This window comes from Protomyctophum bolini (assembly GCF_963924005.1).
Source record: "Protomyctophum bolini genome assembly, chromosome: 2".
Taxonomy (NCBI): Eukaryota; Metazoa; Chordata; class Actinopteri; order Myctophiformes; family Myctophidae; genus Protomyctophum; species Protomyctophum bolini.
Window position 1 is genome coordinate 26,830,094 of NC_137863.1, and position 27,681 is coordinate 26,857,774.

The 27,681-nt window shown below is 42.9% G+C and overlaps 1 protein-coding gene across 1 annotated transcript; it reads left to right on the plus strand.

The window, feature by feature from the left end:
* The first annotated feature begins 486 nt into the window (after nucleotides 1-486).
* On the plus strand, nucleotides 487-27,681 carry cass4 (Cas scaffold protein family member 4). Its single transcript, XM_080777581.1, has 12 exons — nucleotides 487-712; nucleotides 17,529-17,954; nucleotides 20,126-20,209; nucleotides 20,884-20,988; nucleotides 21,211-21,409; nucleotides 21,796-22,097; nucleotides 22,902-23,078; nucleotides 23,887-24,129; nucleotides 24,300-24,686; nucleotides 24,944-25,030; nucleotides 25,203-25,429; nucleotides 25,982-27,681. Exons 1-12 carry the CDS (start codon nucleotides 707-709, stop codon nucleotides 26,190-26,192), a joined length of 2,454 nt encoding a protein of 817 aa, XP_080633707.1. The 5' UTR covers nucleotides 487-706; the 3' UTR covers nucleotides 26,193-27,681.

Sequence of the window (27,681 nt, forward strand, 5' to 3'; positions counted from 1 at the left end):
TTTGTCATTCCATTTGAAAACATTTTCCCATGGACCGCCTGCATGTAGTTATACAGTACCATGGACTACTTGAGAAACAGTGCTATAGATCAGCCTCAAAGAGACTTGAGAGACATGTAGGGGGTGGGGGGGGGGGGAGTGGAAAAAAGAAAAAAGGATAATGAACATACAGTACTTGACCAAATAATAGAAATGAAATTAGTCGTTAAAGTTACCCAGCAGCAGTGTATGAACTTTCTGAGAAGGCATGAGAGAAGAGGGGATCTACAGTACAGTCGATTCACTTTAAAAACCAACAGACATTGTGGGTTTTGCGGTGTGGACAGATGCTGTGTGTGTGTGTGTGTTTGTGTGTGTCGGTGTCAGAGCCAATAAGGCTTTGGGTGGGCGTGGCTCTGTCCTTGTCATCTCCGCCCACAGTGTGTGTGGAGTCATCTGGCTTTTCACTGACAGCTCACAACAATATGAGTGTGAGACTACAGACGACTATCTAACCCACCAGCGTCCACTGGACTCCCTTTTAACCCCCAGCGTCCACTGGACCCTCACTACTCAGCCCCAGCCAGCCAGAATTGCAGTCATGGAGGACAAGGACCACTGAGAACCTGACTGGGCCTCAGTCTGCAGACTCTGTACTGGACTTTATTCTACTGGTTCTGCCGTGTGACGTGCCGTGGTGGACACTGAAGCACCTGGGATTTCAAGAATGGAGGTAAGAACCATAAACACACCTGTTTTATAAAAGGCCATTGCATGATAAGTTGAATAATACAATGTTTATATTATTTATTCTGCATTTGAGCCATGGGCCACCATTTTATAAGATTTAGCCTCTCAGACCCGTAGAATATTTTGTAATCATTGGATAACATATTGTCCACAATTCCGTGCTGTATTGATGCGCTATCATAAGAGAGATAATGGGCAAATGATCAAAATAACAATAATTCTCCGGGACGGCCTGCTGCACTCTGCCATCACAGAGGCTGCCGGCTAGCCTACAGTGAGGCAGAAGGGGCAGGGCCGTCACATACATTATTTAATTGTGTAGACTTCTTGTATAAGCAAGGCATACAGCATATGTTTAACAATAATTTAATTCTTCAGAGCGTAAAATGTGTCCATTTGGTTTCATTTCACACAAGAGTTGAAGTTCTATAAGCTATAGCTATCTATAATTTGGTTACCATCATTTAGCTGCGGACCACCTGGAACAGGCCCAAGGACCACTGGTTGAGAACTACTGGAATAATAGATTGATTATATTTGGTGAAATAAAAAAGAGCATACAGTCAATCCATCACCGAGGATGAAAGCGCAATAAGAGGGCTTATTTCCATTGCGGTCCTCTTCAACAAAAAATACACTAAAACAAATGATCACAACCACAATACATAACAATACACAACAGATATCAATACACTACATAAATGTGCAATCAATGTATTTTTAGTAAAAAAAAATACATTTATTTGTTACTGCACATCTATAGGGTTAAAAATTTGTATTGATTTTCTTCTTCTTTTTTTTTTTACAAATTCTTAACCCTTTAGATGTTTAGTAACAGGATAACCAATTTAAAATAAATTGCTATAGGCTACTGATTTTATTACAAATAAGTCCAATTTGTTTTCTTAAAGAACACACACACCATTTTTATACTTGATTTTGGGATGCCAGGGTGTAAGTATTTAAATTATAAAAAGGGCTTTCTTCTCCATCTGTCCTTTCAGTGTGGTGTAGTTCGTACGTAGTAAGACCACCTGCTTGATATTCACTTGAAACTTGCGGTGTCAGCTTTATAGTGCCAGCCGCTTCTATATGCAGTCTGCATGCACTGCAGCCTGTTGCTGGCAGCAGCCCTGCACCGGTCCATGAACAATTCTATTAAGAAGGAACAGGCACCAAGGCAAGGAGGAAGCGTTAACGCATGGGAGGCAAACTGGAAGCGGAAGTTGCATTGCAGTCATGCTGGGGCAGCTTATTATGAACCAAACATTTATTTCTGAATGATTGCAATTGCTTTGTCATATCCTTACTGTCGGGCAGAAAACTCTAATCTGCATGTTGTAACTTTTTGGCATTTTGTTTCTCGTAAATCAATGCCCTACTTGGTCATACTACAGTGTCACGCACAAGTAGCAGTTCTGCAAGCTTGAAACACGGCGCAAAGTGACACGTTTTGAGCTTGAAGATCTGCTATTTTTTTTATTTGAATCCAAACGTAAAACAGTTTTGGACGTACTGTATATGAGGTTTCCACCCGACAGAGACGATATATTGTTCAGGAATATAAAAGAAGGCATATCACGGGTTGTTTACTAATCACCTCTTTTTCGATGTGCACACTATATGTAATTTTATTGACACACATAAACAGCGGCAGGTATTGTTTTTGGCTTGGCAGAAAATTTGCAAGATTTGGTTGTGACAGTCTCACAATCACAGCCCATACTTTGGCACGTTCTGAAATGCAGTGTAGTTGTTCTACTGTGCTCTTTAGATAAGAGATTAAAATGATACAGTGTGCAATAATTTACAAAATGTACAATTATACAAAAGCAACACATCAGAAAACAATGTGTGATGATTATGTCTTCTTTTATTTCCTTTTACAAAGGCCAAAATAGTTCAGAAATATTGCTTATGTATAAGCCGTTCCAGTCCAGCCGCCTCTCATTGACTGCAATGCATTCCATTGAACTTGGAGGTGCAGTTTGCCTCCTCAGTGCGACGAATCGGAATTGATATGCACAAGGACACTTTTAACACAAAAATGACATGTTCTATCAATTAAACACACTATGAAGCCTTGAATTCATGGAGATTTGTTCTGTTTTGTTTTTGTTGCATTCCTGAGCCAATCATTTGATGACCAGTGAGCAGACACCTGGTCATCAAATTATTTGCTCAAGAATGTGGCACACAAAAAAGTCAATATGAAAAGGACCGCAATGGAAATAAGCCGCTGTCTTTTTTTCCTTTTTTTTCACTGCATTTTATCCTCTTGATAATGGTGTGACAATGTATGTATTTTACATTATGTTTACTATTTGAAAATGACAGATGGCGGTACCCTCTTTTAATATACCTTGCCCGCCCCGTGCTGCTGTCTGCCTGTGAGCTGTAACATGAGAGGCATGCAGAGAAAGCACATTTTATGAGCTCATTAAGACTCGCTGCTGCTTCTGAAGGCAGGCTGCTCAGCAAACTAATAATTGGGGCTTGGGGCAAAGCTGTGGCACTAAAACCTGTGCTTAACAGACATGAGGCTGCAATGCATTGCACTTCATAACTATACTCTGTGAAATCCACAGTGTATATTGTTTTTATTTATAGTTTTTGTCTAACTATTGAGAGTTTTCAAACGTAAACCCAGGCACTCATGGCGTGTAGCCGGCAGTACACGAGAAAGGAACATTTACAGACTCTTTGCATTTTGTGGCAGAATGAAAAGGAACCTTTGGAGGCACCCTCTCTGAGGAACATTCAATTTGATTTGATGTGGAGTTCATGATTTGGTGTTTTGTTTTGTAAGAAATTGGCCTGACCAAGATCATTTGTACCTAAATTGGTGGCAGAAAACATGTTTCTGCAACTAACGGTGCAGGCATTGATTTTGTTTGAAATCACTTCTGTGTTGTTTGTAGAGGCTCTTCAATGTTTGGGTAGATTGGATGCTGCGTTTGTGATTTTCAGGCTTTTATTCGTAAAATAGGCCAATACAGCACATTTTAGAAGGTAATCATAGACAATCTGAATGAAAACATTAAATAAAACATATGAATGATACATCTTGATCACATGACTCCAGAGATAAAATCTGTAGGAGTAGTAGAATAGTGTTTTGTAAAAGAAAAATGGCGGGAAGTATAGGAATCCAGGGGAAATATTGTTGTGAGTGACTATGACCTTGGTTCAAGAGTTATAGGTCAACCTGCTATATTGTAGTCTATGACTATGACCCTGAAGAACATATCCATGAGACAAAGTATAGTGTTCCCATTCCCATGATGCAGGCCATTATCAGTAGGACCCAGTGGAGGAAAAGGAACATGACTCATCCTGGTTCTCATCTAGTCACCATGTGAGCTCATCTTTATTCCAACATCTCAGCAGCACCGAGCGGACAAGGACCCAATTTCACTTCACGCAATCTCTTTTCCGGCCATGTCAGGGACTTTTTTTTTTACTGTGGGTGGCAGATCTGTTTTTAGTTTGTAATGCTCTATTTTAGGACACGAGTGCTGTCACCACATAGTGTGTGTTTTTATCACGCCAGAGCAGGAGTCGATAGTTGTGCTTGCACGTATGCACGCACGCAGCACTGTATGCACGCACGCAGCACTGCACGTATGCACGCACGCAGCACTGTATGCACGCACGCAGCACTGCACGTATGCACGCACGCAGCACTGCCCTACTGTATATAGCAGTGGTTCAACCACTGCTATATATGTATTCACTTATTTGAACTGGGAACCCCAAAATAATCTTATTTGAACTGGGAACCCCAAAATAATCTTATTTGAACTGGGAACCCCAAAATAATCTTATTTGAACTGGGAACCCCAAAATAATCTTATTTGAACTGGGAACCCCAAAATAATCTTATTTGAACTGGGAACCCCAAAATAATCTTATTTGAACTGGGAACCCCAAAATAATCTTATTTGAACTGGGACCCCAAAATAATTTTATTTGAACTGGGGACCCTCCAAAATCATATTTGGGTTTAGCCATTGTAGCCTCGGCCGGGAGGCGAACCCGGGTTCCCCATTCCAATGGCACATACGTTAACTAGTCGACTAAAGAGTCATGACACAGTAGCCAAGTAGCAACGCAGCAACATATAGCCTACACCATTACATTTAGTTTAAAGAAGCTCACAATGTGAGGCATTGTGAGCTTGTAGATCAGCCATTTTCAAAATGTTTGCCTCTTTCTTATATTATTTGACGATTTGGCCAATGTTTGATTCGTTTTTATAGTATAGTTTGTTGATGACTTTTGATGCTTTTTTCATTGAATTTATTTTCTTTTTAAGGTATTAAAATGGTCTTAAAAGTCCCTAAATTCAATTGTCACTTTACTGTCATCTGGGGACCCCGCCAAAATCATGTGGGGACTCCCCTGGGGGTCCAGACCCACGGGTTGAGAAGCAGTTCCCTATAGCATGAAGAAGATGTGGGAGTGGAATTCCAACATGCATGTTGTTAGGTTGTCATGGTACGGTGGGTGGCCCAGTGGGGGTCAGCTAGAGGTCATGCAGGGAGGGCTTCCACACTCATTGTAATGGAGACTTATAATTGTTTCCAGGAAACGAGTATTGGCTGGCATGACAATGGCCCGTGCCACACACTGTATAGAGCTGAACAGACATTAGAGGGAATTACGCCTTAGTAGAGATTTCATGTCACTATTATTGCGGCCAAAATAATCGCTAATCACTAATATCACTGCATAGATATTAGTCTAGAACTTTGGTGTGGAAGATTTATTATTTATTACAAACGGATTCCAATGTCACAGCTAAAGAAAAAGATCTCACTTTGAATAGTGGGCTCTGATTGTTTTTTTTTTGTTGCCTTTATTGGATAGTGTTAGTGAAAAGAGACAGGAATAAAGAGACAGGGAATGACACGCAGCGAAGGCCGTCGAGCTTCGATCCCACCACGCGTTGTCAGGCTACATTGAGCCGAAGTGCCCGGAACACTAGGCCAGTGGTCCGGGCCACATCACTATACCTTAACCACCAACACTCCCATAAACTATGTGGATTCCCCCATGGCAGTGTTTCTCAATTGCTTTCATCAAGGTCCCCCACGGCTTGGTTGAGACTGAGGCCATTGACAGCTGAAGGATCAAGGTCCCCCACATTTGCAGAAATGTTTGAGAACCAGTGCTGTACAGAACCCTATGATCCTAACAGTCGTTCGTATACATTATTTCATTGCATTACCAGTGTATGACAAATATTCATATGTAATTCATATTCAGCGTAATTTTGACTGACGTCCTTTGGTGTAGCGGTTAGGAGGGAAGCAGAAAGAGGTGACATACTGTATGACCACTGTCTGTCTGTGACAAAAAGCAGAAGACAGAAGTGTGTGAATAAATGAAACCACAGGGCACGCAGAAGATGTTGTGGAATGGAGCAGAGAGTCTAGGAAAGGCACATTTATTTGCATGGGTCATCAACAGGGGATTAGTTATTACAAGGGGGCGCCACCAAATGTTTGTGTGAAAGGATTCTTTTTTACATCAATCACTTGAATCCTAGCAGCCCTATTCTGAGAGGAACATGTAGATGTTTGATGAATCCTAGCAGCCCTATTCTGAGAGGAACATGTAGATGTTTGATGAATCCTAGCAGCCCTATTCTGAGAGGAACATGTAGAATGTTTGATGAATCCTAGCAGCCCTATTCTGAGAGGAACATGTAGATGTTTGATGAATCCTAGCAGCCCTATTCTGAGAGGAACATGTAGATGCTTGATGAATCCTAGCAGCCCTATTCTGAGAGGAACATGTAGATGTTTGATGAATCCTAGCAGCCCTATTCTGAGAGGAACATGTAGATGTTTGATGAATCCTAGCAGCCCTATTCTGAGAGGAACATGTAGATGTTTGATGTTTGATGTATAGAAGGCCAGGTACAGACTACAGAGGTGATGATAGTGCTGTCAAACAAGTCTATGAAAAAGTGTAATCTGCAACACAATGTTATCCAATATGTAGTGGGGGTTCATTTTGTGCCTCTTATCCCATTTAGCTATTTTTCAATAGCTATTTTTCAATAGCTAAATCATAGCATACCAACACCAAAAGGGGTTCCCGCCCAAAATGGGTTAAAAGATGTATTCTGATGAAATACTTTGTGGCGTGTAAACACGGATCACTTTAGATTTACCGTCCATATGAACACTCTGATAAAACATATTTCAATCACAATCTACAAGCTCACAACGTGTCGCTGTGTAATGCGTTGTGAGCTTGTAGATCTGCTATTTTTGAATAGTTTGAAGAGTTCCAAAGTGAAAGTGTGTCAGTATTAACAAGAGCATGTGGCTATATAATAACTACATTAGATCCATTAAAACACGTTATTTTCCCCCCCCATTTCCTGAAAAGTAATAGTTGGGGAGACCTACAAAGTCGATTATGAGTACAGTTAAACTGGAAATAACTAAGTAATAACAAAGTCATGTCTAAAATGTATACATGAATTCACTGGCAGACGAGCAAAAAGATTATAACACTAACATATCTTACAATGAGTACATACACAGTGTCATCATTTGTTATTATTATGGTACTTGAAAATGATGTACATATTTCATAGAAACACTGTGCAGGCCATGGGAACAAGGCTAATACTGCAGACATGTCTATGTCTGCATAGCTATCGTCTCTGTCAGATGGAAACCTCTTATGTCCAGAAGTGAAACTGATAAAAAAAGAAAATTGCAGATCTACAAGCTCAAAACACTGCTTCTCACTGTGTTTCAAGCTTACAGATCTGCTACTTTTGATGCTTTTGTTTCGTGTGACGCTTGGCGTGATCAAGTAGGCTGTTAATTTATTGGGGAAAAAAACTAAAAGTTAGAATATGGAGATAAGCAGGGGTGGAAAGTAACTAAGTACAGTACATGTACTCAAGTACAGTACTTAAAGTACAAATTATTTTCAATGTTCAGTACTTTTACTTCTACCCCACTACATCTCAGAGGCAAATTACCCGCCTTATACCTATATCTTTTTAATATACTTTTATATTTTCAAGAGATTTTAATACATTTTGAACACCTGTGAAAGGAACTCCTCAATTTCCCTTCAAGAATTAATAAAGTAGAATATATCTCATCTCATCTTAAATAAGGCATAACGAGTACAGTACATAGTACTCTTAAGTACATTTCGATGCCACAATTTTGAATGCTATTATTGACACTTTTACTAAAGTAAACATTTGCATACTTTTTTCCACCACAGGAGATGAGAGGTTTCTGCCTGACGGCGACGTTATCATGTCTTCATTTTGTTTATGTGGAAACTATTCAAGCATTCCACAGAAACAGTGCATTCTACAGGCCATGGGAAAGGGAGGGATGCTGTGGAAATGACAATGATATCACTGAATTATGAAAATACACAGCGACATATCATGGAAACCATCAGTGATGGAAGAAGTACTCAAATAGTAGCACAATATACAAATACTCTGTTACCAGTTAAAGGCCTGTGTTCAAAATATTACTTGGGTAAAAGGAGAAAAGTATTGGCATCAAAATATACTTAACCACTTCAGCCCTATATGTTATACATACTGTAGGCTATTTGAAAATACCTGATGTACAAGCTCACAATGCATTGAGACGTGTTGTGAGCATGTAGATCTGCTATTGTCAAACATTTGAGTACTTTTACTTTTGGTACTTTAATGTATGTTTTATAATATTATAATTCATATCTGCAAAGTAACTAGTAAGTAAGTTTCATTTTTTTTGTCGTGGAGTAAAAGTTGTTGAAATATAGAGGGTATGCGCATGCATAAAGTGAATGGCAGATTGAGTGGCAAAGTGAGTGATATTGTTTTAAGTAATTTAATGCAATCAAATAGGACTTTTCTGTTTGGAAGTATGGGCTGTCAAGGCCAGAAAGTAGTTTTTTGCCACTCAGTAGGCATTACTGCATAACTTCCGGGTATGATGATGATGTCACACGCATACCCTCTATTGTACCATTGTACTGTACCAATTAGTAGCAAGAGCTTGTGACTAAATAATTTAATTGTATCCTTTGGAATACAGGCTCTCTATTTTATTTATTTGTTTTCCTAAAAGGAAGGATGTTGGACCTACAAGGTTTACACCTGACAGCGACAATATAATGCTATGACTCTTTCTCAGACTGGCGGAGCTTTCCAACACATTCCATTCATTTTTTGAAACCTTGACATTCACAACATTACACTGGTCTTCCTTCATGTTATGATGACGTACAGTACAGCTGCATGCAGGCCACGCTATTGCGAGAAATAAGCAACCAGGTCTATGAAAACAAGCTCAAAAGAAGCGACTATAATAGGCTGCGGATATTTGTAGCCTATCTACTGTACAAGATCACAACGTGTCACATAGCGACATTATGGAGACCCGGAACCAACCCAGGCGTGGCCTCCCGACCCGGAAATACGGGCGCCCCGTTCCGTTTTTCCCGATTTCACTGGTTTCTTGATTTTACTGTAACATATACAGTATATATTGGGTTTATTTATTTACTTTTTTACTTTTTTTAATGTTTGTGTCCAGTTAACATTACTCTAATAGACCTCCAGGTGAGGTTACAAATATGAAATATGTCTATATGTATTTTTTGGTTTTGTCCTGAAAGCCTTTGAGTCAAAATCGAAATACACCAGATATAGACGGTGACGTCACATCACAATATCATCCCCTCCCCTAACCCCTCTCACTATCATACAACAACAGCTGTGGGTGCCCCTTCAGTTAAGGTGGATCACTGCCCACCTGAAAACCAGGCATACTTAATGAACTGGTGGGTGTGGTGCACGAGCGTGTGCGTGCGTGCAAAGCATGTGTACGTGTACGTGTACACTAACAGTATCCAGTTTAGAGTTATGTGCCACACACACCGCACAAACATTATTGTGTTCCTTTAAGCGAATCGTTCAGTCAATCTTAAGTGCGTGCGAGTAGTATGACATTAATACTAATATAATATTTGACACAGTTCTCAGGCATCTCCAGACAGGAAATTCCAGGGCAGTCGCAGCCAATAAATGTCACTATGAGTGGCCGTATGGGAACCACAAGGTTGCCAGTTCGAACCCGGGCTCCCCCAGAGTTTGTGTCGAAGTGTCCTTGAGCAAGACACTGAACCCCTTGCTCCCGATGTGCAGGTTGGTGCCTTGCACGGTTTCCTCTGTCATCGGTGTATGAATGTGTGTGTGAATGGGTGAATGTAATGCACTATATAAAGACGCTATATAAATGCACCATTTACTGTACCATTTACTGTCATGCAGGGCAATACAACTGTGGTGGAAGAAGTACTTTTACTTAATGTAAAAGTAGCAATACCACTTTGTAGAAAACTGTAAATGTCCGGTATTTAAAGTTTTTTTTTGTCTAAAAGAAAATAACAGATCCAACATGCTATTATAATAGAAGAATGTAAGTTTATATATAACATGGTATAAAAATGGCAAATAAGTCTAAAATGGCACTTAAATGTTGTCCAATCCTTATGTTGTCCAGTTAACTTATACAATTGGGGTGGTTGTATTTTGTCTCCCTGCTCTTCTATTGAGACATCTAGATTGTGCGTGTCAAAGGTCATGTCTCATATCTGACCGCTGAGCAAGCAGGCAGGCTCTATTAACTCAGTGGTAATAATTTCACTACTTGCGCCGGAAACCAGGTTCAAATCCGGGTAAAAATACATACAATTTAGTTTGACTTAAGTACAGTACTGTAAATGTATGTTGTTACATTCCATCACTGGTCCCCACATCCTCCCCCTGTTTGTTTGAGTTGGAGTGAAGGCAAAGCAAAAAGATGAACTCTCTAGAATGTTTTTCTAGAATTAGAAAATATGATGATTCCTTGACTATGGAAATTTTATAAATGGACCTAATGACGAATTTGTCACACAGACACAAGAGTCCAGTCCACCCCTATCTCTTTAGTCATGTTGTGTATAATTCTACTGTGGGAAAGTCTATGTCATATTATTTACACGCTAGCTTCCTGTCCCCATGGCATGCACGCGCGCACGCACGCACGCACGCACGCGCACACACACACACACACACACACGTGGGAAAGCATGGACTTTCTTATTGAGAGGGCCTATATCTTTTCATTCATTCATGTATGGATTTGATTTAGATTCATTGGATTTACTACTAGGTTCCAAACAAGTCATGTTTAATGGGCTTGGAAGAATCTGGGTCGGCCTGAAGTTTGTTAACACGGAACATGGAAGAATTGGTGCATCAGTGTAGTGACGGATTCTCCAAATACAGCCTGTGCTTTAAGCCGGGCGTGGATGGTGGCACTGGTGGCCATTTGGGTATGTGTATGTTCTGTATATTCATTTAGGCCACAGACCCCCATTTAATACCATATTTTATCTGCCAAAGGTTTCAACTCCTCTGTGTTCATTTAACTCAAATGGACTCCATAAGGGTCCATTCTGTTCTCATTCGTACACTCTGATGTGGTTACCAGGTTGGATGCTGGTATGTGCCAAGACACATAATGGATGAGGCGGTGACCTTTGACCATAGAGGCCGTGACCCGGGCCGGCATGCAGTGGAGGAGGTCATGGAGTGAATAGTTCCCACACTGGCTCCTCCCACTTCCTGTCAGGTTTCCGTGGATACAACAACACCTCCTCAACGCAGCACACATTTCACACTGAAAGGGGAGCATTTGACAATTTACTAGCCTGAAGGAAATGTGCTATGAGTCTGCGACACATGTGAGCCTGTAGATCTGCTATTTCTGGAGAGCCAGAGTGTAAAATATATGGTTTAAGTGCAGGTTAAGCTGGCTGATTAGTAATCACTAATCAGTAGCCATCACCATATGGTGAACTGGTCATTGCAACCATGGTCATTTAATTTGTAATACTGTGCAGGAGGATGCTGAACGCACACCAGTCTTAATACCCTGAAGAAGGCAGTTGTATCTGCCGAAACGTTGGTTCCTACGGGGTGCATACTTAATTTAGACTAGTCATTAGTTAGACATGGGTTAAGGTTATGTTTAGGTGTGCTGCCCCGTGGGAGGTTAGGTTTAGGGTGAGGGTTTGAGATAGGTTGTAGTTGTAGGACTAATGACTGGTCTAACCAATGACTAGTCTAAACCAAAAACTGTCTAAACTAAGTACTGCACCCGGTTCCTACTCTGCATAAAATAAATAATCGGCACTTTGGCTATCAGTGTGTGCGGCCACTCTTTTGTCTTTTTAAGACTTAACTCTTTAGACATTTCATTTTTAATACCGTAGTTTCTTATTATACTTGCACTAGCATAATCCAACCAGATATAGATTTAGACATAGCAGCATACTGTCCATGAAATAGACATGCAAATGAAGAAGAATATCAGCGCGTCAGAGATTCGGTGTAGATGGGGGAAAAAGCGGTCCAAGTAACTCAGGTTGTTTTACTAAGAATAGAGGGTTTAAGTTGTTGAACAGACAGACAGACAGAGAGAGAGAGAGAGAGACAGCTGTGCATCTAAAGTGGTGATGGCAGTTGTCAGGGAGGCCGATCTGCACAAGCAGGCGTGTGCAGGAATCCATAAGACTCACAGCTGAACATAGAGACCTCAACATCACCACACACACACACACACACACACACACACACACGTGTGTGCACACAGCAGTAAACATTAACACGCATGCATTGACCTAATTTCTACAGTCACAGATCACCAGGAAGTAGGGAGAACATGTTTTGAACCCACAAACAAGGCCTCTTAAATGAACCTCTCGTTCATGCATGTGCACATACAACTGTGTGTGCTGATGTGCACACATGCATGCACCGCCACCGGCCCATAGGTGCTTTCTGGATGGGGGACAATATTTTTGTAGTTTGATAGTATAATTTGATTAGTATTATTATGGGGACCTACCACGGGTCACAGACAAAGTCAGAGAGAGAAGGCTAGAGGCCGGAAGGGCACTACATCAGGCACACAGAACTTGAGGTAAGTAAATTGAATCTACTAGTCCATACCCGGGGATATGCACACTCAAAGTATTTGCAGACTTTGGGTTATGTGCTGTGTATACTGTATGCATAATGTTTGAGAACCACTGCTCTGAAAGAACATTGGACAATGATGTTTGACAGTCAGCTATATTGTTGCTTATTGTAGAAGTGTTGACAGTTTAGCGTGCCTCTCACACGCGCGCGCACATTTAGTACATAAATCGTCTGGAAACGTCATAAGGATTGGAACCGAGAGGTGCGTTCGTCTGTGGACGTCCTAGCGACGTCCAAACGACACGGGGCGAGATAAGAATATTCAGAATGATTCCTATTTGTTTTTTTGGCATTTCGCTTTTCGCTTGCCGTATGCTAACGCTGTGTGCAACTATTAGCTTGTCATTGACTCCCATGAATGACTCGTATCTCCTCATCCAGGGCGCTCTCCGTGGTGATAAATGGATCGATATGCTGGCGCTTCATTTCTGCTCCTCATCCGTCTGTCCCGCAAAATATAAACGCTTTTTGGAGCGTATATAAATATATTAAGATGATCGGAGATTGTGAGGTCACTTTGTGCGCGCGCGCACACCCACACACACACCGCCTCCTGGCACACACACACACACACACACACACACACACACACACACACACACACACACACACACTGTGAAGGCCGTAGTACTGTAAATATGACATGAATATGAATGCAAAGTAGCGGTCCATGTGTGGACAGGCTACCTGTCGCCGCGGTGCATAGTGAGATGTGTGCAAACCGTGTAGTTTATCAGGAGAAGCTTACCAAAGGATGCAACACGGCGAACACGCACACACACAGTCAGCGGCGCCAAATTGTATAGGGCACAATTTGTTGTGTTGCAGCGCTAGCTAGAGGAAGCATGCCAGTGGGGTAACGGTGAGAACGGTGGCCTGTGATGCAGGAGGGTGCGAGGTGAAATCAGGAATAAATTAATGTTGCATCCTTTGGTATTCTTCTCCTGATAAACTACACGGTTAGCACACATGTCACCATGCACAACGGCGACAGGTAGCCTGTCCACACATGGACCGCTACTTTGCATTCATATTGATGTGATATTGACAGTACAATAGCCATTTTTGCATTTTTTAATCCACTAATAAATTCATTATAAATCATTAATGTGTGAATTGGGGAAAAGGGCTCCATTAAGACCTCCATATAATTCTGGTCCATGGCTGTGTGTGAAAAGTGGGAGTGTTTGGGCCAGGCAATGTTGAGATGAAGCGCTGTCAGGGACATTCAGAAAGACAGACAGACAGACATTCGCTGAATTTTAGTATGATGATGGGAGCCAACCCAGGGAAAAGCCAGGAGAGGAAAGAAGCGCACCACCTATGTAGACGTACTGCAGCACGACAGCTTAGCTAACAACACTGCAGAGCTCAAGAACCTGATGTTAGATAGGAAATTGTGGAAGGCAGCGATCCAGGAATCCTGAGTTGGTGTTGGCTAGACCTCACTTAACTAGTATTATTTGAATTGTGATGAGAACCAGGACAATTCTGTGAATGTTAACCCTTACCCTAACAATTGACTGTTGTGCTGATGTTGGACAGGCCTCTGGACACTTTGCAATCCAGGACAAGACGGGACGTCACTAAATCTTAATATTTTATTGTATGACGGTCCACTCTTCTGCTGTTAATATAATACAGTATATACAACTGCCATGGTATTCCATCACTGGACAGTGGTCACACGAAAATATCCTAAACTTAAGTTATCTTTTTGTTCAGGTTGCACATGACTCATTAGAAACAGCATAAAATTAAATATTGGAATGAGTTAAATGACAATGGAGCCAAACAAGTTGTAAATAAACACTTTCCATGGAAATGTGGATGTGTTTTCTGTTTCTACAGTTGAACTTGTAGGCCAGAGAGAGAGAAACCCTGACAGTGAAAGTTTACAGGGTTTGTCATCTGAGCCTAAGTATGGAGCTTATATGTCTGTAGCATGACCCAGAGGATTAGACAGACCGTTTGCTGTGTGTGTGTGTGTGTGTGTGTGTGTGTGTGTGTGTGTGTGTGTGTGTGTGCATGTGTGTTTGTTCATACGTCTGTGTGTGTGTATGTGTGTTTGTGCATAAGTGTATGTGTCTGCGTGCACGTGTGTGTGTGTTTGTGTTCCAGAGGGTTGGCACAGGCCTTGCGCTCTAACAGGTGTGGGGTGTGTGTTGGCCTCAATGGCCTGTGATGGTGAAAGGACTCTTTGTTGTTGGAGATTCACCCACAGGGCGAGGGCAAGGCCAGCAGCCACCCGCCGCACTTAGCAGCTTAGAGTGGCGTGTGTGTGTGTGTGTGTGTGTGTGTGTGTGTGTGTGTGTTACTATACTGGTGAGGATCCCAATGTGAGACATCAGACATTGTGAGGACCATTTTCTTGCATGTTCTTCACAAGAGAGACGTTTTATGGTTAAGAAATTAAAATAAACAGTATGCCAAAGAAAAGATTCAGGTTATGGTTAAAATGTGAAGTTTAGCTGTGCCTGATTTTTACACGGTTGTGCTTGTAGATTGGCTATTGTGTGGTTTAGGTTTTGGTTTAAGAATGACCAAATTTTCATTTTCAAATGGCATTCATGAAATCAGCATCCTAAAAGGTATACAAACGTGTGTGTGCGTGTGTGTGTGCGTGCGTGTGCGCTCAGTCTAGTCTTCGTCTGAGTGACTAAGCTCATGACTCATCAAGTTAAAGAACATAAGTGACACTGGTTTTTATGTAAGCTCCTCTATAGCAGTGATTCTGCTATATTTTGTATTTATTTGGCTGAATATTATTTTCAAGAAAATAGTGTACAGTGCGTATATGGTTACATTTGTTACTTTAAACTGAATTTTGATGCTATATGACCGTAACTGCTTGTTGCTGGCGTGTAATCTGGAACCCCGCTTTGAGATGGTTATTATAATGAGAACCACTACTGTACAGCAGTATTGATTTCGTTGACTAAAACTAAGACGAAAAATGTTTGTCCACTACCATTTTTCACTGACGAAAACTAAATGGAAACTACATGAAAACTAACCTACAGTATGATGACTAAAACTAAGACTAAATATATTGACAATTTTGTCAACAAATAAAAACTGGACTAAAATGTTAGGAAGGGACTAGTGGACAAGAGATCCAGTATAAGTCATTTTACACTTGGTTGCATGCTGAAAATAGCCGATCTACAAGTTGACAACGTGTCACGCTGCAATGCGTTGTGAACTTGTAGATCGGCTAACTTGTAGATCGGTGAACTTGTAGATTGGCTATAGTGTAAAATCAGGCATTACGACGGCATTAAGGCCCAGCGAAATAAAATTTTGTCGGCAAAAAACAGCTAGATTTAGTCGACTAAAAGCGCATGACATTTTGTCTACTAAAACTAGACTAACACATTCCAGGTGACTAGTAAAATGTGACTGAAACTAAATAAACTATTCAGAAGACTATGACTAAAACTAAAATAAGAATTAGCTGCCAAAATAAACACTGCTGTATAGTTAGTATAATGCCACTGAAACCGTATGGAAACCATTTGCAATATTGCACAACACAAGTTATTTTGGGAGTGGTGCTGAGAGGATGCTCAGCAGACTGTAAGAGGAAGTCTGTTTCCCTAACAACAGGGTATTTCACTTTAAAACATTTCTGGGCTCATTGTAACATCCTGTCTGTTTTCCAACCTTTATGTTAAAATTGTATTATATGTTGCATTAACTGGAGTCCTGTAAGTCCATGCATGAAATAAGTCAAATAACTAATTGAAAAATTACTCCTCATGCATTTGAAGGACAGATCAGTCATCACATTTCCAAAGTTCAAAGGGTTCATATAATTCAAAATAACTAATATAAAATATCTAAATATTGAATAAAGTAACTTAAAATAATCGTCTTTATACGTGTGAGAATGAGATCATGGCACACAAGCTCCTGTGAATGTCACTGCAGCTGCCACATGTATTTCTTTCTTGTGAAACTGCAACTAATATTGCACAAACTGTGTTTGCAGCAAAGAATCATGGTATAGACAAGGAATTTGTAATCAAGGCAAAGCAGAACTTTAGTTTGCACACAATGTGTAGCAATGTAAAAATGCTAAGTAAAGCGAACCGCTTTAGTCCCCCTCGGAAGTTCAGTTTCATCTTCACCCAGCTGATGGCTGGTCAGCCGGTCATGATAAGCGGAGCGGAGCAGCAATAAAATGCTCAGGGACGCATTAGGGCTATAGGCGATCTTCTGATTCTCTGCCCAAAAGTGCCCATTAAGCTGTGAAAAAAAAACCTTTGAAAAGATTGTTTTTAGTAAGAATTGCTGGGTCTCTCTCTTTGTCAGTAACTTTAGAGGTATCGCCTTCTTTGTTATGTAAAGCACACTTTAAGTGAAAGGTTTTGTCCTCCTGGCTTCCTTTGTGCCTACCATCTATTATGCCCCTCTTTTTGAGCGGTGCACACTGCTCCAATGACTGGCTTCATGTGTCCCTATGTACCTACAGTATGTCCCTGTCTGTTTGGGCTTTGAACAGCTGCAATACCGCTGGGTTACCTAAAGTGGAACTGTTGAGCAACCTATACAGGCCCATTCACACTGCGCACTAAACTATAACAATAAAATTATAACTAACAATAAAACAGTACAGTACAGTACAGTACTGTACTGTACTGTACAGTACTATCACAATAAAAGTATAGTTGCACCGCTCAGGTCACACGGGTGTGATTTGTATTTCTTTCAGAGCAAACTGGCGAAGGCTCTGTACGACAACACAGCAGAGTGCAGTGACGAGCTGGCCTTTCACAAAGGGGACGTTGTGACGGTGATGCAGCAGAACGTGGAGGGCACCAGTGGATGGTGGATGTGTTCCCTGTACGGACGCCAGGGCCTGGCCCCCGCCAACCGCCTGCAGCTCCTGCCACTGCAGCGTTGGTCTTCCCCCAGCCGCCTCGCCCAAAAAGCCAAGTCCGTCGACTGCCCAAACGGAGACAGTCCCCATAATAACATCTACCAGATCCCCAGCGCACTCAGACCACCCGCCGCCGCCCCGCCTCACGATGGCGGCGACCTGATCTACAAGGTCCCATCCACGCCTCTGAATGCGCCCAGAAGCCCTCCGCCGTCGGCCGCGCTCAAGTTCAGCCCAGAAGGACCGGAGGGCATCAAGGTACCGTTTGTTTTCTTTACAGCAGTGGTTCTCACAGTGGGGAACAGGGGCCCTCAGTCCCTGCAAAGAATGGACAGACAGACAGTGGGCTGTATTTCGCGTGTCTTAAGTACCAGGTCTTATTCCCTAACTTGAGTAAACTAAAGACCTGGAGGCGTGATCAATGCCATTTGGCTATTCTGAGTGGCCAAAGAGCATTGATCACGCCTCCATGTCTTTAGTTTACTCAAGTTAGGGAATAAGACCTGGCACTTAAGACACGCAAAATACAGCCCACAGTGCGTAACTAATAGAAAAACATTCATTTTTGGGTGAACTACTCCTTTAATACGTATCAATGTAGGGTCCTTGACGTGAAAATATTTGAGATCCACTGCCCCACAGGTAGCAGAATGAATGTACAGTAGGCTTTGAACATGTACATTTCTGTGGCTGCCGGCCGCCAAGGTGACCCAAACCACATGAACACGGTTACAGACGGTAGCCCCTGTCTGTTTGCTCCGGGGTCAGCGTTGGTCCTCTTCCTTGGGAAGTGTTAACTTTCATGATTAGAGCGGGAGGATGTCGCTGAAACGCAATGTTCTGAAGCCTCCCGCTGACAAAAAAGGCTTACAGATGGGGACCGGAGGCCCTCTCCAGCGGGGACAGGCCTTTATGGGCCTCGTAAAGGCAGACTTCAGACACCCGTTAAGTGCAAACAGCAGCGCCAGCAGCCGAGGACAGCACAAAACCAGAGGGGTCTGTACCAGAGCCCGACCGATGCCGGGGTATTGGGTCCGATGTCGATCCAAGATTTCTAGAGTCTCGACCAAGAGTTTTCAACTGATTATGAACCAGGGACCACCACCCTGACTAAGAATCAACCTGGGGACCACCACCCTGACTAAGAATCAACCTGGGGACCACTACCCTGACTAAGAATCAACCTGGGGACCACCACCCTGACTAAGAATCAACCTGGGGACCACCACCCTGACTAAGAATCAACCTGGGGACCACCACCCTGACTAAGAATCAACCTGGGGACCACCACCCTGACTAAGAATCAACCTGGGGACCACCACCCTGACTAAGAATCAACCTGGGGACCACTGATGTGTTGGGAGTGGAGATATGTGTGGGGGGGGGGGGGGGGGGGGAGCGGGGAGCTTGAAATTTAATTATATTGACTAGGACACCAAGCCATTTAGTTTCTCAACTATAGTGGTTGATGAAAAATTAAATACCGGTACAAATCTCCACTTTCCTACATTACTAAATGCATGGTCAGGGACCACATGCACTACCTTCACGGACCACCAGTGGTCAACGGACCACCAGTAGAAAACCCCTGTCTCTAGACCGCTGATTAGTGATGTTTTGATACACAGGGAGGCCAGGTTGAAAGTGGTTAACAATTCAAGTCAAATATCAGCTTTCTGATATATCAACATTCTCTTGCACAGTACCTTAGTGGGGCTTTATGTACCGGTAGTCGCGTTTGCAGTCTCTGACTGTAGTCATGGTGCGGTGGGCGAGAGGAGAGCAGGCTTAGTGTTCCATTGGCCGTGGGGCTTAGTGTCCCATTGGCCGTATAGGGCTAGTCTCCCATTGGCTTAGAGGCCAGCCAATCATGAAAATCTCACCACTAGACTATGTGAGTAGACTATGAAGTCCGATCATTGATCAGCTCTGCAAACTGATAAAAATCGGGACACATCGGATCAGCGGATAGCAGAAAGCGATGCTATGAGAAAAGTCAAATAATGGGCGATTATATATGGACCAAAAGCGATCGTGGGGCTCTGGTCTGTATGGGTGCCTCTACTACTACCGACATTCCTCCCCCCACATGTTCACCATTTCCCCTCCTGCTCCAGGGGTCCCGGGGGCCCCTCCTCCAGACCAGGGGCCACGGAAGACCCCAATGAGCAGCATGGTTCTCATTAAAGAGCTGGCTTAATTGGTAGAATGCAGGCATATAACAGGGGGTTCTGCGGTCCTCCCTAGAGCCGTGAGAGAATACACTGTCCCTGTAAAGGTGCTCGTATACGAGGCTCAGTGACGGAGGTGGAGCTGTACGATCAAAGGGCTGCAAGTGTTCGACTTCTTTAAACTCAAACTTTATTGTCACATCACAGGTTGACAGGTATAAAAAACTGTGCAAATATGTGCATGTGTCTTGTTCACAGGCTTCCATCTCGGTCACATCGTCCAGTCACAGGGGTGAGGTTTACGACATCCCCAACCAAGCAAGACGCACCTCACTTTTCACTGTGAGTCTGGACAACAGTCGTTTCTTTTCTTAGCAGTTACTCTATCGATTCCGTTTCGATTATCAGAGAAGCCCGTTTTTAAAAACATATTTTATATATTTTGTATTTATTGCATTAAATTGCACTAAATTAGTCACTTATTATAAGCAGTATTTTATACTTTTGTTGTACAATGTTTTGCAAAAATAGCCGATCTACAACCTACACGTTTGTAGATATGCTATTTATGCAATTCTTGCTATTATTCTTTTTTTTTTAAGCTATGTTGGACTAGCCTGGAAACCAGACAAAACTGCCATAATAAAAAAATAAAGATGCCCTTATGCAGATTTGGTCCGTCACCGCTTAGTTGTGATTTGATTTCATTCCCTCCAAAGTAGTGAGGGAAATGAAGGTTCCAACAGAGATTCCAGACTAATAATTATGCAGTGATATTAGTCTGGCCATGCCAGGCTAGTGTTGGACTCCATGGTCTATTTATGCTACATTCACTTCATTGATTACGGTATTTTATTATAATCGATTATGTTTAGAATGTATTAAATGGACCGGCTTGCACCCCTAATCACTGGAAGCATTTACCTGTAGCATGAAGCTGTTATTCTGTCTTTCGAACCATCAATGTGTGAATTTAAGGGTTTCTCTTCCTTTCTTCCGATCATTCGATGACACAGGCGTCAATAGCTCCCAGACAGCTGGTTCGTAAAGCCTCCCTGAGCACCGCATCTGAGCTGGAGAGACGCTTCAGCCCCGAGGACAGCGTGAGGTGTAGTGACAGTGTAAGTGCCTGACATGCTAGACTTTATTTATTTGTTGGAGAACAAATCTAACCAATTTTGAAGCAGTGCACACCGCTCCAATGACTGGTCATGTGTGTCCCTATGTCCGTCTGTTTGTAGGAACAGCTGCAATACAGTATGACCATTACAATAGCACAGTACAGAACAGTACAGTGAGTACAGTACAGATTAACACCCCTATGGTTTTGTTGTTCTATACAGATGTATGCAGTCCCACCAGCCCCGTCTCAGGACCCCAGCTATGACATCCCCGTCCCATCATCCAACGAGGCCCAGCAGAGAATGCTGATCAGCGGGTACAACACGCTCCCCACCCCCCGCAAGCCAGAGTGGATCTATGATGTACCAGTGTCTCCCGAAAAACCAGGCTCCTACGGAACCATGCCCTCCAAAGTTCTTGGTAAGCTGCCCTTTGCTTTTTTGTTTAATTAACATGTTATAGTTAAGATGGTGGATCTTTGTTGGTTTGTAAAGTGTCTTGAGACAACTTGTTGTGATTTGACACTTTAATAAAATTGAATTGAATGGAATTATACTCAGGTACTGTATACACAAGCATTGTCCAGCTGAGCGTCCCTCTCTCAGAGTTGAGTGTTAATTCATTCAGGCAGTACTGAGGGCCAAATAAGTCTGTGGTTTCTGGTTCTCTTTTCCTGTAATCTCCCAAAACAGGTTCCCAGATTGCTGTTTTTCTAATTATTCCTGTAGCATTACCTACTGCTGACTCTTTTCATTATGTTGTTTTCTATCTATCTATCTTTGACTCTCTCTCTCTCTCTCTCCCAGGTCGTGCCTGGCCGGCACAGAGCTGCCTCTATGACATCCCTAAAGCCGGCTCGTGTCTGCAGCAGTCCCAGGACTCCCCCAGTCCGCCCGCGGTGCTTCCCAGAGCCCCCGTCTATAGCAGACAGCCTGCACAGGAGCAGGTGTACGCCGTCCCGCCTAACGACAGCCTGGTGCTGCACAGAGGACAGCGGGAACACCGGGAACACGTACTGCTGGAGTGCAGAGGAGAGCCGCCGCTCGGCGCCTACGACCACGCCAGAGTGCATCTGCAACGGACCAGGAAAACCCTGGTGCCCGTCAAGGTTGTTTAGCATTATTTTATTATTATTTTATTTTTCGAACACATTAAGACCCGAGAGACGGTTCTACAAATGCCTTCTAAATCTGTACATTTTAATATAGGATGGTTTTGACATTGGACCACATAGTGTAGATCAGGGGTCTTCCACAGGGAGTTACTACAGTAAGTGTAATTTTATGTGATAGGAACTTTTGTCCCCATACATTAACCACTTGAACCCTATATGGGGGTCGTCCTTGGCCTGAAAAACATTGAAGGTGTAGATCAGTTTGCAACCTTTTTTGTCTCAACGCCTAGTATTGGGCATTTGAGCTACAGACTCATGAGACCCAAAACTTACCGGTATGTTGTTATTGTTGGATAATATTTTGTCCACAATTCCATGCTGTATTGATGTTGTTAATTATGATAGGAGAGATTTATATCAGGAAAACATTGATACAAAATAAATGTACATTCTCTAATTGTGTAGACTTCTTGTAAATTACGTAATGCAGATGTTTAACAATAATTGAACTCTTGAGATCGTAAAAAGAAACCAAATGGACCCGTTTCATTTTACGCTCTCGAGGGTTAAAGATCTATAAGGGTCCATTTGGTTGGTGTAGAGATTGTAACCCTGGTTCTCGTGCCTCCTCTCTGTGTCCAGGGTTAAAGATCTATAAGGGTCCATTTGGTTGGTGTAGAGATTCTAACCCTGGTTCCCGTGCCTCCTCTCTGTGTCCAGGGTTAAAGATCTATAAGGGTCCATTTGGTTGGTGTAGAGATTCTAACCCTGGTTCCCGTGCCTCCTCTCTGTGTCCAGGGCTCCTCCTCCCAGCTGCAGGAGGAGGAGGACGATGACAGAAGCACCTCCTCCTCATCCAGCAGCAGTCAGAGGAGCAGCACCTCCTCCACCACCAGCTCCTCCTCTAGCTCCTCCTGTGACTCCCTGGCCTTGACCTCCTCCTCCTCGTCTTCGCCCGAGCCTCCCATGCGCCAGGTGACCCTACAGATATAAACAATTAATTGATGACATCAATTCATTACCAGCTGCTTCCTTATGTCCCATGGCTGAGAGGTCGGCTAGAGCAGGGGTTCTCAACGTTCTTGGCCCGGAAATGCTTTGGCAATGCCTCGGGACCCCCGCCCCCGCCCGCCCCCCGATATAAATTGACTGCTACAATAACCTTAATAATATAGAGACAATACACCATAAATACTGAAAACAGATATCATCATTAGCCACAAAGTATTAAAAATAAATACAAATAAAAACAAATTTTTGTTTTGTTTTTTATAATTTGGGGACCCCCCAAAATAATTTGGGTTGTGACCCACGGGTTGAAAACCCCTGGGCTAGAGGCAAAAGGTGTGTGGTTGCCTAGAAACGAGGCAGCCAATCAGGACGAAAGGTTGAACTTGTCAGTACAGCCAATGAGAAACATAGGTCTACAGCAAGTGGGCGTGAAAGCATCGCAGAGAGAACATTGACCAGCTGTGCTTACACAGCAGCTGGTAAAAAACATATTCAAAAATATTTTCAGACAAAAATGTCTGTCAAAACAATAAAACAAATTGTGAAAATAGGCAATCTTGTTCAGTGAAATTGTAGATAGATAGGCCTAGAACTTGTAGTCCCTCCCTAACATTTTAGTCTAGTTTTAAGAAATTGTCAACATATTTTTTTCTTAGATTTAGTCACCATAGCTTCGTTTTTATTAGGTTTTCGTCTGTGAAAAAAGGTAGTCGACGGAACATTTTCCGTCATAGTTTCAGTCGACACATTAACACTGCTCCCATGCCGGCAGGTGACCCTGGGCCAGGGCGAGGCGGGCCGCCGGCTGCTGGACCTCCAGGAGGGCGTGTGCCGGGCGGCGCCGCGCCTCATGGAGTTTGTCAGCAGCCGCTGGCGGAGGCGGGAACACCTGGAGGAACACCTGGACGCCATCAGGGAGGCGGCGGAGGCCGTGGCCTGCTCGCTGACACGCTTCGTCAACTTCGCCCTGGACGTCAAGGGCAACGCCTGCCGCCTGACCGACGCCAACCTGCAGGTATATAGGACTCAGGACCCAGCTGTCGCTGTAGGCGCAAAATCATCTCTCTCATCGCCTTTATTAGAGATAATTGAGATTATTTTTTACATGATCGGCATAATTGTATGTGTGTATACATTCAATTGTTTAACAATTGCGCAAATCTCCCCCCACCCCTTTTCCTGCAGGCCCGCATCCACAAGCAGCTGTCGGTGGTGGCCGACTCGGGCGTGATTCTGCAACAGACGGTCAACGCTCTGGGGGCCGCGGGCTGGCCCCTGGACGCTCTGTCCCAGGACCCCGCGCAGGCCCAGACCCCGGACCAGCTGGAGCGCTTCGTCATGGTGGCTCGCACCGTGCCGGAGGACGTCAAGCGCCTGGTGTCCATCCTCAACGCCAACGGGAAGCTTCTGTTCAGACCCACTCAGACGGAGACGAGCGCCGCGGAGCGGCCGCACGTCCACACCAGTGCTAAGAGCAGCCAACAACAAGGTCCTGACCTCACAGAGGTCAGAGGTCATGTCCACACCAGTCCTGACCCCACGGAGGACGATAATGACTACGTTCAGCTGCAGGTGACAAGATACTTTTAAACCTCGTGATGACAAAACATGTTTTTTGCCAGGTGCTTGAAAAGCGCCTGGACTTGAATATTTTCACTATTTTTAAATAGGACTTCATGACGTATATTTTTGTACAGTCGGGTTGCAAGGTTTTTTCGTGAATTGACGAATAAACTACAGAGTCACACAAAAGTATCACAAGTACCAGATCTACAAGATCTGCTACTTTTGCTATTTTTGAATGCTTTTAACTTTGATTTCTCTTTCAGACCAAGAGCGACTATGAAACGCAACAAAAGAAAGTGCAGGGTAATCTGAAGGAAAATACTACCGTATCAACTAACAAAAACATTCAGGTATGTATTTCACTTCATAACAACAGGACTATTGGACTGCTGTTAAAATAAGCCTACTTGTACCACCTTTAATATCATTTGTCAAAATGCGTACGGTGGACATCGCTTTGTGTCGTCACATCCATCTCATTGCATTTCACCGTCTCTGCCTCCCCTCCCTATCCCCTCCCAGGCGGATCAGAAACGGCGTTTGTCGGAGCGCAGGGTGGTCGCTACGTCGGAGCAGCAGCAGAAGCAGCCCTCCCTGTCGGAGCACTGCCGGCTGTACTTCGGTGCGCTCCAGAAGGCCATCGGAGGGCTGGTGGGCAGCCTGCTGGACAACCAGCCCCCCGAGAGGTTCATCTCCCACAGCAAGCTGGTGATCATGGTGGGACAGAGGCTAGTGGACACACTCTGCAGGTAGAGGCTCGCCATCCACCAGTGCATGGTTGAGAAAGTATTTCACATTTTGTACTTCAGTAAAAGTATCAATACTGCAATGTAGAAATACTTCGTTACAAGTAAAAGTCCTAAAGTACAAAAGTATTGCCATCAAAATGTACTTAAAGTACCAAAAGTAAAAGTACAAATTTTGCAGAATGACCCATTTCAAGTTATCAAAATGTATAAAAAATCTTTGGAAAATAGCCGAAAGTAGCGCTGAAGTTTTTAATGTATGTTTTGTAATAATAATCAAAATCAATGAAGTTACTAGTAACTGAAGACCCCTGTTTTAATTAGTTGAATTTATTCTACCAAATACAATATACAGTTACTATTACAGGATCGGCTCGTCGTGAGCTTCTTGGGGGATCGACTTTTTCAACACGAATTCACACCGATACGACGAAACGATTCTGATGATGATCTCAGATACATGCGATCGGTGATTATTCTAACTGTGTGTGTGTGTGTGTGTGTGTGTGTGTGTGTGTGTGTACGTGTGTGTGTGTGTGTGTTCGCTCGCTGCAGGGAGGCTCACAACAGCACCACCAGTGGGAGCAGCAGTCAGAGCCTGCTGTGTAATTGCAACCAGCTGTGTGCCCTGCTGAAGCAGCTGGCCGTCGCCACCAAGAAGGCGGCGCTGCACTACCCGGACCGCCAGGCGCTCCTGGAGGCGCAGGACTTCGCCGCCGAGCTGGCTCAGAGGGCGCAGCACTTTCGCATTTCGCTCGACCTCTGAGCCGCAGTGGGCTTTTGACCCTTTGTTTTCATTCTTTTTTATTTCAAGGACTGACCGTAACTATGAGAGTATACGAACGTGTACAATAGCCTATACAGACCCGCGAGGGTCCGTTTGAAGCCGCACGGCCTCATGGAGCCCTGAGGGTCACTGTTCCCTGGACCCTGAGGTGCTCTGTCTGAGCACACGGGAGTATTGCCTCGGACAGGGTAACTACTACTAACTAGTAGGTGCAACAAATACGATACATGGTTGACGATATTGGTTCATTATGTGGATATTGGATAGTGCATTTTTTTAAAGGGAAAATGTATGAATATGGATATTAAATAGTAAACAGAGATTATCTGGCAAATTCATAGACATTATATTTGAACACCCTCACATATTGTATGGACAAACCCGTATACCTTGAACACAGAGAATACGCACATTTATCGATAGACTGTAGAGACTGGAAAAGTAATTAAACCCTAAGTGACAGAGATGTCAGTGTTTACCAAAACGTCTCTAAAATAGTGGCCATAGCAGATCTAAAAGCTCACAGCGTGTCCTGAGCTTATAGATCGTCTATTTTTTTTTTTCTACAAGGTTTACAGTAAATGGTTAATTCATAATGTCTTTTTGGAGGTTTGCTTTCTGGTGAGGCGCCACATTTTGACAGAGATAATACAGTTATACGAATTGGAGAATAAATACGTCTGTCAGTCTTTTCCGAGGCTGTAGGTGTAGGAGGAGGATTATTGATTTGTACATGTCAGCAAAAACAGACTATTTTATAGGCATGGGTACGTGTAGTAACCTATTTCATATTCAACTCCCACTGCCTGAATGTTTCACTGCTTAGAAAACTTGTCTCACTTATAGTATCCATCACAATTTATTAATGAATGCAGTTACTGTCTAAAATATTAGGATAATCAACCAAACTATGGCAAGAAGGATATAGTTGCTGTCAGCCAGAAATCTCTTATCTCCATATTCTAACTTTTAGTGCTTTTTCGTAACTGGATACCCATACTACTAGTGCCACACAAAAGTATCAAAAGTAGCAGATCTGCAACGCAAACCGTTTTGAGCTTGTAGATCTGCAACTTTTGACATTTAAATACTGAAAAGTAACTGTTTTGGACATAGGAGGTTTCCATCCGACAGAGACGATACATTTATGGATTGTTAATGGATTTTTTTTCTTCAAATAAACAGATTCATCACAGGTAGAGTTCCAAAATGAATTGCACATTCATTATGTTGTCAGTTTAGGCCAAATTTGAGACACAATTCATGTATAATATATTCTGCTTTTATATAATTTACATCCATTTCATATTGTTTGTTATTTCAGTATTTTGTATTGCATTGTATATGACCCTCCAGCCTTTTATATGTTTGTTTTGCTCTTTATGTGAATATCTATGTAAATAAGTCAAATGTGTTATGCATTCCCACGGTACTTTTTGAATACATTTTTATTCTTATTCTAATTAAA

Bases quoted from the DNA above. Each gene is read 5' to 3' on its own strand.
- cass4 (XM_080777581.1), top strand. The intron at 17,955-20,125 runs GTACCGTTTGTT...TCTTGTTCACAG, and splicing joins AAGGACCGGAGGGCATCAAG to GCTTCCATCTCGGTCACATC. The intron at 22,098-22,901 runs GTTGTTTAGCAT...CTCTGTGTCCAG, and splicing joins AAACCCTGGTGCCCGTCAAG to GGCTCCTCCTCCCAGCTGCA.